General features: G+C 34.3%; 1 protein-coding gene across 1 annotated transcript in view; it reads left to right on the top strand.

Moving 5' to 3' along the window:
- Window positions 1-12,833, top strand: part of LOC136028358 (minor histocompatibility antigen H13-like) — a 45,439-nt gene that overhangs the window by 22,942 nt on the left and 9,664 nt on the right. The window contains exons 5-7 of the mRNA XM_065706144.1: window positions 3,549-3,741; window positions 7,593-7,776; window positions 12,118-12,238. Of these exons, the coding sequence (XP_065562216.1) occupies window positions 3,549-3,741; window positions 7,593-7,776; window positions 12,118-12,238 (498 nt within the window). The remainder of the gene's footprint in view (window positions 1-3,548; window positions 3,742-7,592; window positions 7,777-12,117; window positions 12,239-12,833) is intronic.

Below are 12,833 nucleotides of genomic sequence, written 5' to 3' on the forward strand. Positions count from 1 at the left end.
ATTAATTTTTCAGACCAAAAAAAACTGCATCTCCATAAACAACATGATGGATGACGTTATAGTCAGAGATTTCAACCATAAATGACTTCATAGTATAATTACGAGATGGTCCAAGTTGCAAATGGGGTTCATTCTTTACTATATTCAGCTAAAAAAAAGGTGGCTTTTTCTTGTTTTATGGTCTTTATAACAGTAAATATGGTCTTAATAACAGTAAAACATAAGGAATAATAATAAAAGATAATGTTGTAGCACGCATAAGAAGACTCAAATTTAAGACTTTGATCTTGAGTTACTATCCAAGAAAAGGGTCCCCATGCCACGTCCCTCCTCCTCCTAGTCCATTCCCTGGCAGCGCTTTTGAAATGCCCTGCTCAATCTCTCCACCTTCTGTGCCGCTAAAAATACGAATAAAACCTTCTATGTTACAAAACAAATAATTTTTCCTCCAATAAGAAGGAAGCTATCACCTCTCGAAGGAGACCAGGTGATAGACCTCAGTGAATGGCATCCACTAGCTCTTTCTTAACCCTAAGTACGTGGATCGACTAAAAATGTAGTTAGGCTAAAGCACAAACAAATGTAAAGCAATTGATATTGCCTCCTGTCTCTTTATCAGCGTCTTGTATATATAAGGTCTAAAGTACTGCCACTTTGATGGATGGGAGTGTTCACTACTTGTTTCAGATCAAGTGCATTGGATAGCTACTGTTTGATGGTCTGGTTAAAGTCGCTTCCAACAATAAAGGCAGGAGCAGCATATGCACGTCAAAACTTATCAAGGCAGGATTGCAAGTAAATCACAAGCTCCTGTATGTTTTTGGCACTTTCAGGATAATAGACAGAATCCATTATCAGGCACGAAAACTTCTTCGGAAGTTGGGAAGGCTTACATTCAGCCCAGACTACTTCATGGCAAAAGTCACTCGGGGAGGGGGGCTCAGCACTTTGGATGGGAGGTCATTACAAAAACACAGTCCAACACCACCACCTCTGTGGCTTAGGCCTCTATCACGACGGGTGTCAAAAACAAGCATAGGCTTTGATATATCCGATAGTTTCTGATATCTCAAATTCAGTCACGATTGCTATAGGTATACTGGATTCTCGTAAGAAGACTTCTAGTTCGTCCATCTTGTTAGTCAAGAATCAAGCGTTAGTCAAGAAAACAGAGGAAAGTTGCGATTTAGCAGACAGGAGTTAAGGACATACAACAGGAGGAATTTCACTGGAATCAGCAGAAACAGTCAAATCAACATACCACGGCGTCAGAGTCGGTGGGATTTCATAGTGCATCTGACAGCTTAGCTTTACGAGCGACTATAGTCTAACTTCCTATTTAGTCTTTAATCTGATTCGACAGATCTGAAATATGCACTGGGAAAAAATGCCACTTACTCCTTTGCCTCCGCGCTTGCCTCTGCGTGTGCGTCTGTAGGTGGTTTATGGCAACGCCACAACATTGCCATCTGGTGGCCTTTTCAGGAGTCCAAATTGCCACAGAGTGGCGAATGTAGATGGCGTTACTATGAGTCAAAGTGAATAAAGTCCATAAATCAATGACTGGCATGAATACTGCACTAAAAAAAAGTCAAAAGGATCAAGTCTTTGGTTACTTACATTGCCGGGTCAAGAAACTAGGAACACTAGCACTCACAAGCTAAACTAGGCAAGGGTGCGAAGTAGCTATTCAGTGCTTTGAAAAATCGGGCAAATTTATTTACATTTATCACTTTCCGGCAAAACAAATCACTAGCTCTTATAAGGTCATGGCCAGAATATTCTATTTACTGACACGGGAGGTGCAGCGTTCGAAAGAAAGGGCTTCAGGCTCCACATGTTGCGGTCATCCTCTTTTAGCGAATTTGTACCTCTATTCCGAACACTCCCGTTATTTTATCGCCGCATCTTGTATGACAGTAAACTTGTATGACAGTATAACAGTAAATATGGTCTTAATAACAGTAAAACATAAGGAATAATAATAAAAGATAATGTTGTAGCACGCATAAGAATACTCAAATTTAAGGCTTTGATCTTGAGTTACTATCCAAGAAAAGGGTCCCCATGCCACGTCCCTCCTCCTCCTAGTCCATTCCCTGGCAGCGCTTTTGAAATGCCCTGCTCAATCTCTCCACCTTCTGTGCCGTTTAAAATACGAATGAAACCTTCTATGTTACAAAACAAATAATTTTTCCTCCAATAAGAAGGAAGCTATCACCTCTCGAAGGAGACCAGGTGACCTCAGTAACCTGGTACCATTCGACCTCAGTGAACCATTAGACCTCAGTGAATGGCATCTACTAGCTGTTTCTTAACCCTAAGTACGTGGATCGACTAAAAATGTAGTTAGGCTAAAGCACAAACAAATGTAAAGCAATTGATATTGCCTCCTGTCTCTTTATCAGCGTCTTGTATAAAGACCATAAAACAAGAAAAAGCCACCTTTTTTTTAGCTGAATATAGTAAAGAATGAAACCCATTTGCAACTTGGACCATCTCGTAATTATACTATGAAGTCATTTATGGTTGAAATCTCTGACTATAACGTCATCCATCATGTTGTTTATGGAGATGCAGTTTTTTTTGGTCTGGAAAATTAATTTTATTTTAAATATTATGTTTTGGTACATACGAGAGGCATTAGATATAACAATTTCTTTTAAAATGAGCTCTTTATGATGTTTCAGTACACCGCTAGCAGTGGGGAAGGAAAAAAAAAGGGGAGGCATCAATGCTACCTAAGCAAAAAAGAGATTTTTTTTCGTTGTTCAAGCCATGGGGCTGTAAGTTGCTTGCATAGGGTTTCGGTAATGGCAATTTCAATGATATACCTTCAGTTTCGATCAGAATCCATCTTTGAGGGTTTTCTGGCTATTCTTCGGAATTTTCTTAAATTCGTTTTCAAAATAAACGTTTTACTATTAAGACTATTATAGATAAGAGCTGCCATTCCTGAATCAGCTAAAGACAACGATTTTTTCCACTTGTCAGGTTGTTTTTTTTAAGCGCTGCCAGGGAATGGGCTAGGAGGAGGAGGGACGTGGTATGGGGACCCTTTTCTTGTATAGTAACTCAAGATCAAAGCCTTAAATTTGAGTCTTCTTATGCGTGCTACAACATTATCTTTTATTATTATTCCTTATGTTTTACTGTTATTATTACCTTCGCAATAATTTATTTTTGTTATGTTTTAGACCTACCTTGGAAAGGTATTACGGTATCATTTCCAACTTGTTGAATTTGAGTCTTCTTATGTATGCTACAACATTATCTTTTGTTATTATTCCTTATGTTTTACTGTTATTATTACCTTCGCAATAATTTATTTTTGTTATGTTTTAGCCCTACCTTGGAAAGGTATTACGGTATCATTTCCAACTTGTTGCCTCTGAGAAAGTTTGATATCATCTTAACAGATTGTAACTCAAGATCAAAGTCTTAATTTGAGTCTTCTTATGTATGCTACAACATTACCTTTTGTTATTATTCCTTATGTTTTACTGTTATTATTACCTTCGCAATAATTTATTTTTGTTATGTTTTAGCCCTACCTTGGAAAGGTATTACGGTATCATTTCCAACTTGTTGCCTCTGAGAAAGTTTGATATCATCTTAACAGAAAAAATTGAAGGTGAACACGCAAAGACAAAAAGCCTATTCGCTTTGAATTTTTCGACTTCTGACATCATCACTGCTGCCTTGTCCTCAGCCATTGGAGTTTGGTACCTCATGAAAAAGGTATGTATATCGTGGTTGCACTACAATCTAGTGAAGAACGAGCCACGGCCCATAGTAACAAACAATTTAAGGCGTAAAAAAAACAGGCTAGTGAGAAAGAATAACCATCTGTTGCTGATTCAAGACTGGTAGCTCATCGCGATTAATCTTAATTTTAAGATGTTATTTTAAAAACCAATTTGTAGGAATTTTTGAAAAAATAGCCTGAAACTCGTCAAAAATGGCGTCTCATCGAAACTAAAGGGACACTATTGGATTTGTCATTGCCAAATACCTGATACAAGCAACTTACTGCCCCTGGCTTGAACAATAAGGAAAATTACTTTTTTGCGTGGGTTGCATTGATGTATTCTTAGTTTTCCTTCTTTTTTTCATCACTGCACTAGCAGGGCACTGGAATATCACAGAGATCAGTTTAAGAGGCCATTTGAAAGGAACTTACTGCATCTAGTGCCTTTCGTAATGAAATAAACATAATATTTAAAAGTAATTGTTTATGCTTGCAAGCCTGAGATGATGATGTGGGGGTGACTGCTCAAACACTTTTATAGAATAGCTTCAAGTTAGTTTAAAATCAAAGCTTTTTTTCTGAGGCATATTCCTAAAAACAAATGAAAGTCCTCTTTCAGTCATTGTGGGTGCATAGAGGGTCGAACTGACGTTTCAGTTGCTGGAGAGGAACAAGTAGCAGCTCTGTCTGTACCTTAGTCTGTTGCTAAGTAGCAACTTAGCAACCTAGTCGGTGGTACTTGGTAGCAACTAGGTACCATAACCTGATGCATATTAGTTACCCCATGAATTAACCCTTCCTTCCAAAGAGTTGGACTGATGTATACCTATTCATAAATGCCAAGTTTTTCGTTATAACGTAATATTCGTCAGAGGACGTCTCTTTCCCTTTCCACCTCCAAGTCAGTTGGTCTGGGAAACATGATATGCAAACTTTTTGATATTTGGGGTTAAAAATGCGCTTTTTGAAGCGTCCTCTTAGAAAATGTCCTTATGAATTAGAAGCTTTTCCTTTTCCTCTGGAAAATCTTGTCATCACGCTTTGGTTTTTACTATGTGCACGCATGTGTACATACATACCTGAGCAGAGCGTTTTTTATTGTTAATAGTTACAGTTCAATGCGACGGTTTTTCGAATTGACATGGTTGATTAATTTCAATATACAGTCTGCAGTTGTTATTAGTCGAGTCTACAACTGAGTTTCAGTTGTTCGTATTATAGGTATACCTGATTTATAAAACTAGAAATGAAATATGGCAAACGCTTATCAAAATTTTCCTAGGTGTGTTGTTGGTAGAGAAATTTCAAAATGTTTTGACACAACAATACATTGGGAATGTAATTTCAATATTCAGTTTATGTTTGTTAATAGTTGAGTTTAAAACTAGTTTATTATTTACCTAAATAATCCAACCAGAATTGAAAGGTGGGAAACACCTACCAAAATAGTCCTAGATTTGTTAGTGGTAGGGTAATTTCAATATTAAGTTTATGTTTGTTTGTAGTTGAGTCTAGAACCACTTTTTAGCAGATTCAGATATCCCTGATTTTTGCAACCAGAACTAAAAGGTAGGAAATACCTACCAAGATTGTCCTAGATGTTTTGCTGGTAGAAAAATTACAGAAACATTTTGACAGTACTTTTTCTTCTTCTTCTTCATCAAGAGGTCCATGAAACAAAAAAAGCTGGTTCTTCGACCTCTTTATTAAACTGGCTATAGAACTGGGATTTAATTTCAACCATTTAAGACAAGGAGTAAATCAGGGATCAATCCTGATTTACCCTGATCAGGGATCAGGGATCTTACACTTGCAGCAACAATGTAATCACTGGTGATGTGTCTCTTCTATAGGATCTCAGTGGGATTGCAATGAAGGTATTATGTTTTTTTGCCATGGAGCAGTGGCACTTGAGGGTAATAGTATTTTAGGTATTTAGGCTTGAGTATTAGGTATTTCTTCCTGTAGCAATACATTGAGAATGGGTTCAAACTGAGACGCTTGATTAATATCAAGCACCAGCCAACTTCTTCTTAGTAACGGAGTATTTAGTTCTTCTGGGTATCGCATGAGTTAAAAGGGCAAATATTATATTTCAATGCAATGTTAGACATGAGAAGATGGGGGAATAATTCACCTTTCACCTTTATTAGAATTATATTATTTTGCATTTTATAACAGCCAAATGTTACTAGGCTTGTTAACGGCTACTTGTTACTAGGCATTGTCTAAAAAATACGCAGCTAGTTTGTATTTTAAAATAGCCAATACAGTTTTTGGTTTTTTTTCAACAATGACAATATATTTTAATAATTTACAAAACATGTAGGCTTATGTATTAGTACCATGAGGCCGAGCTATGCTCGTGTCAAGAAAGACAGTTTTTTAATCTCTGTTATTAAAATAAGTACAGTTTTATTGTATTCGATAAAAAAATTAATAATTTAATATGACTTTACTATCTAGTGTAATTGCAATAATATGCAATTTAGAGAACATTGAAAAATATTCGCATTTGTAAAAAACATAAGGACAGTGGAAAACAATATACTCACAGAGAGATCAATCTAATTAGGAAGCACAGATGTTGCAGTAACCAGAAAAATTGATGATCTTTTATTTTGTTGCTGATATTTAATGAATTTTTACTTTTTTATGTGTTTACCTGTCAGAAGAGTTGGTTGGACGACAGTTAAAAAATAAACCGTCGTGTATTCTCTTTTTTGAGGACCAGACAAAGCTCATTTTTTCCGCTTCCCTTAAATGAAAAATTTTGTCTTCCCTCCCCCCACCAAAAAAAAATAAGAAAAAATCTTAAAATTTAAACTCGAGCCCCGAGTCATGACACAAAATGGTATAATATACTTGACAAGCTCTGTTAATGTATCACCTTTTAATATAACCCACTGGCTTTATGCAGTTTTGATAATAAGATATTCTCTTTACTTACTTACTTTTATTTGCTGCACGACCAAACGTGAACGCCTCACCTGGCATCTAAAAGACTCCGTATGGTATTCCCCCATTTGTCGCAATATTGTGCCAGCTCTTCAGCAAACCGGAACCATGCGCTCTCCCACTTTCTGCCAAACTTCCGAAATCCACTAATGGTATCGAGGTTGTTTTTAACAGTTGGCCGCCAATTTTTCAATTGACCACCAGGACACCTGCGCCAATCTGGCAAAGGAGTTGCAAGAAGCAGTTGCTTGATTGTTCGGTCATTGGGTCTTCTCACGACATTGTCTGACCGATGCAGTCTTCATACTGCCTTATTACATATGAGATGTACACGCATGTATTAATGCTTGTAAATTCTGAAAGGTAATTTTTACTGACTAAAATAGGATTTTTCGTTGATTTTTGGACTTACCCCCACTAACTTGAAACAAGAATGATTTAAAAAATAACGTTGTAATACGAATAAATCCTTTTTACTTTCATTTTTTGTTTTTCACGACCTTGATAACTCTGTAGAAGATATGCCTGAGTATTATCGCGAAATAACCTTTTTTGTTTTTTGCGCCATCCTTAGTACTTACAGGGTAAATTTAACCCATTTCGCCGTGACTTTGGAAGCCGGTTTTGGATAGGCTAATAAGTAGGTTTTTTCTATCGAATGGTGTAAAAATCATTTGTGTTGCAGTTTATTCAAGGCTTAAACGTCTTTTAACTGTACTAACAGACAAAAAATACATAAAATTGCTTAGGAGGAACTGTCTCCAGTTGTATATTATCACGTGATTGTTTTCATAATTATGATTGTCTATGCTACGGACACTTACTGAATACATACAGCAAGTTCACTATAATACTTATTTTTTCGCTTCTTAAATAATTTTAGCATTGGATAGCAAATAATATTTTTGCATTTGCTTTCGCCGTTAATGGGGTTGAATTACTTCACTTGAACTCTGTTTTGACTGGTTGCACTCTTCTCTCTGGCCTATTCATTTATGACGTTTTCTGGGTTTTTGGAACCAACGTGATGGTAACAGTTGCCAAATCCTTTGAAGCACCAATTAAATGTAAGTTCCTTTTTGATGAATTTTGTAATTATCCAATGATACTGTGAAAAAAAAATCTGAAAAATGACTGAATTAAGCGTAATTTGTAACTATTACATTATTGTCACGAATTATTATATTATAAATAACCTAATCTGTCATAACAACAGTGAAATAATTGCGCTTGTAGGTAAGTTTACCAAAAAATCGTTAAGCTTAATAATATATATAAATGGACAAACATATGATGATATTATTATTATGATTATTATATTATTATGTTTGTTATATTATTATGAATAGTAATATAATATATATATGTAAATGAACATATATATATATATATATATATATATATATATATATATATATATATATATATATGATATATATATATATATATATATATATATATATATATATATATATATATATATATATATATATATATATATATATATATATATATATATATATATATATATATATATATATATATATATATATATATATATATAAATATATGTATAGTATATATATATATATATATATATATATATATATATATATATGTATAGTATATATATATATATATATATATATATATATATATATATATATATATATATGAATAAATGAACAATGATTTAATTGATGCCTCATGTTACTGCAAAGTGTCTTGAAGTCACATCCTGTTAAGTTTAATCAGAAAAAAGTTCTTGAATTAAAAAAAAAGTCATTACCTTGGACTTTCGTTTCCAATTTGTGGCTCGGGGTTTTTCTACGGGGATATTTTCTATAGGGAGGGAAGTTTCCAGGGGGTGAACTTGTAGTTATAAGCCCAAATTAAAAATACCAAAAATACTAATTATACAAAAAAGGAAATCAATGCGCGAAACCAATCTTAGAACTTAATTCTTAGCGTGCTGTTCATTTTTAATCTAGGAGAGCGTTCGTTTTCTCGCTAGTTCGAAAAAATTCTTGTAACTATACCGGATAAATCAGGGATATTCAAACTATAAATCTTTTGTAATCTTTTTGTGATGAAAGGCTTGGGAGTTAGATAGTCTCCGTGAGAGGGAGAGCTGCCACAACTTTTTCAGAGCTGTATAAAAATGATACTGTGTTTTTGTTCTCTACTGCTCCTTAATTTCGTTCCGTTCGTTGCTATTCCTTATTATGTGTTTTGTGTTTTTTATGTTATCATTTTTCATATTTAACTAGTCAGTAGTGATTTTTCGAATAATTTAAAAATAAAAAATAATAGCGAAATCGTTGTTTACTTTTAGCAAAATCGACCATTACTTTTCAAAAAGTCAGATGACTAAAGTCACCCCTAAAGTTCTAGGGTTTTCGCTCCTTTAAAACAATTTCCAAAAAACTATGATTCATGTCAAGTTCGGAAGCGTTGCTCGAAATATAACATTACAAATATTTTTCTAAGAGAGAATCTTAGACCGAACAGAAATTATTTTGTATATGAGGGGAGGTTGCCTCCTCAAAATTCCTTCCTTTTTACGCTAAAGTCAAACAAACTCAATGTGGAAGCCTTCCGCTGGAGAATCCCTGTTTTCAAAGGTAAATGTTATTGTAAGTCTATTTTAGTAAAAAACAAGAAGTTTAAATTTTTTTTAAAAAAATCAGATTTTTTTTTAAATTAAAAAAGAAGTTTAAAAAATTAAGCTCATCAATTTTCAAATCGTCTGTGACTTGTAAAATTAGAATTCAATTGAAATTTAACCGATTCGATTAAACTGAAATTGACTCTGGAAATTCATATGAAGAGGTTTTCAAACAGTTTGTGATAATAAACTGTAAGTAAAAAACAACTCATGCTAAGAGTAACAGAACTCTGAAAATGGGACTTAAATCCAAACTGTGCCATTATACGAGAATATGTACTTTTTATCATGTATTTGCAATTTAAAACCCTTTCACAAAATCTGGTCTCCCATTATTCTATCTAAAAAGACAAGTTAATTTAAGTCTTATTAACGTTAACTTAATTAATTAAGTCTTGTTAATTAGTTGATTTAAGTGTATATCTATATACTGTCATTTCATTTGTTAATTTAAAGGCAATGAGATCTAAGAAATTATTTGCATCTATGACAGATAGAATATGTGCCTTCCGCCTTCCCTCAAATTCACAAATAAATTTTCTTGGAAACACGGCTATAACCAGCAGCAAGAAAAAAACCGCAGATATCGTGGAAAAATACATTAAATCGTGCATCTACTAAACAAATACCAAACATTGTCTCTCTTGCATTTGTGATTGCTACCCAGGGTTAACAGAGTTGCTGTTGTGTTGTCGCAAAATTCTAATGCAGTTCTAAGAATCAGAGTGAGGGATAGTGGTGTCAATTCAAGGAAATTAGGGAAGAGAATGTCAAATGTATTAAAAAAAATTTAGGGGGTATTTTGTTGTGTTTTTTCTTGTCTCAGTTTTTAAATAAAAACACCAAGAAACGTAAAATCTAGCGTGGGGGGAGGAGACGCAAAAATGAAAATTGGTGATGGGGGGTAAAAGCCCTGTTGGGGTGGAGGGAGAAGTACTACCTCCTCCTGCAAGTTTTTTCTTCCCTACTAGATATGAAAAACAGTATGATCTAAGAAATTATTTGCATATATGGTAGACAGAATAAACAGTATAACTTGTCTTACTTTTGTAAGTAGAATGAGGGTGGTTTTCTGTGAACCCACATTTAAATTATAATGGAACCAAGGTTGTAACCAGTTGTGAGAAAAATACCCGGAAAACTGCTAGACTGTGAAAAAACTGCCTAACCGAAAAAAGAAATGCTAGTAATGACTTTTCTTACATAGCTACCCTGGGTCTCAAACAGCTCTGTCTTGCCTTTTCTTTCTCTTTTTTGAAAAAGTTTAGTCCTTTTTTTTCTAGATTTTCTGGAAAAGTTTCTTTCTTTTCTAGATTTAAGAGTTCACCACTAAGTTCCCACACAACTCCTTACTATCACATGTTTTAGCCTTCACTAAACATGATTCTAAGTTGAAAATCTTACCCAAACTATTTCATTTCTAATTGAGGACAATGCTGGAGCAGGTAGCATGTTCACAGCAAAAATAAGAACTGTGCCTAACTTCACACTTTCCCAACTTCAACTTCACATTTTCCCAGTGCTAAAAAAGAAAATATTTCACTGGTCAAAACTCAGCTCCTAGTTAATATTCATGTCAGAATTATTCTTATATTTTAAATGATTGTTATCTTTGTATTTACTAATGGTTTTAATATGTAACTGAACTTAGTGTATAAAAGAATAAAAATAAAGTGCCCGACTCAATCTTTGTTGACTTTCACTTGAACATTTAAATTTTTTTTCTTTGTTTTTTTTCAAAGTTCTTTCTTTTATTGAGGGATAGGAGAATAAGTCTACAAGCTAAAATAAGATGGTGGGGGTCTAGGTGATAAAGCATAGATTCTTTAGAAGATTGAGAGAAATATATTAGATTATATTCAACGGAATCATCTAATGTGAGTTTGAGTTACTAGTTTGACCGACCGTTTAGTAAATAATAAGTTATACAAAAAATGCCGGTTCGACCTCAGTTTCTAAGGTCATATGGTTACGGTAAACATGTTAAGAAAGGTTAAGATGTTAATGTCGTGTTTTACTGATGCTAGGTTGCCAAAATTTGGCCAAAATTTCGCCAAAACGAAAAGAACGGCATCCTCAAAATGGATGGAAAGAGAGTAAAACAGTTCAAAATAGGGATGATACCTTTTTATTGACAGTGAATGGATATAAAATTATTTAACTGGATATTTCGAACACATATACAGTGTTCATCATCAGCAGTAAAACTCATAGGGATGATACCTTTTTATTGACAGTGAATAGATATAAAATTATTTAACTGGATATTTCGAACACATATACAGTGTTCATCATCAGCAGTAAAACTCATAGGGATGATACCTTTTTATTGACAGTGAATAGATATAAAATTATTTAACTGGATATTTCGAACACATATCTACGTGGATGGAAAGAGGTAAGAAGAAAGGATTTAAAACCAATGGGTGCTTCGTGGGAGAGGTAAAAAATGAAGCTTCTAGTATGTCGGGGTAGTGTCCACAGCTGTATTGGCCTAAGGTGGCTCAGTGCCACAGTGGTAGCATTACTAGGGCTAAGATTGTTTCACTTTCAAAAGCTAATATTCAGCCGTATAATCCACGGCCCAACCACAAATGAAATTCATTGAAGAATTCCTTACATTAAAATTGGAATTAAGATTCAATATACTAGTTTTTAATTGAATATAGATTTCGCCGAATTCTTTATAATATTCGTTCGTTTTATAGTATGTTTTATTTATTTATTTCCCATTTTTCAGTGATTTTCCCTTCGGACTTGCTAGAAAACGGCCTTTCAGCAAGTAATTTTGCCATGTTGGGACTTGGAGACATTGTTATCCCTGGAATATTTATCGCTCTTCTCTTGCGATTTGACAATAGGTAAGAAATGCTTTCAAACTATTTTCGCTAACTTTTTAAATTTTATTAATTCTATTCTTGAGCATTTACATAAGCGTGACAAAGACTGAAAATGGACGAGAGGAAGCTTAAATCGTCCACGGAATTCTTGGTTTGAGGGGAAGAGGGAGCAAGGGATTGCAAAAACAAAATCATTTTAAGGACTAAGGTATGGTAAGGACCAAAAATGATAATTTGGATTACAATATTTTCTTGGGTAGATTCTTATGCTTTATCGATTGTAGATGTATATTTCTCATAATCTATACTTCAATATCGAGTTTCCTTCGTTCTTCAGAAATCTAGAAAACTAAGATACTCTAGAAATTTGGGCCTAATTATTGCTTATAAGAACTTCCTAACTCCATCATCCCTCTGTACAAATCTTGCATGAGGGACATTCCCAAATCTGGAAGCTCGCTTTCAGGAGATTTCTACAAAACCTCCTGAACCCCTATTGGCCCCACTTCAGAATGAAAGCCTATGAAAAATGGGGTTTCGATGATGAGTTGCAGCAACGGTCGAGTAACAGTGCTTTATCATTTTTATCAAAGGTGCCTAGCGGCTTTTGTGCCTG

This window comes from Artemia franciscana, chromosome 6 (assembly GCF_032884065.1).
Source record: "Artemia franciscana chromosome 6, ASM3288406v1, whole genome shotgun sequence".
NCBI lineage: Eukaryota > Metazoa > Arthropoda > Branchiopoda > Anostraca > Artemiidae > Artemia > Artemia franciscana.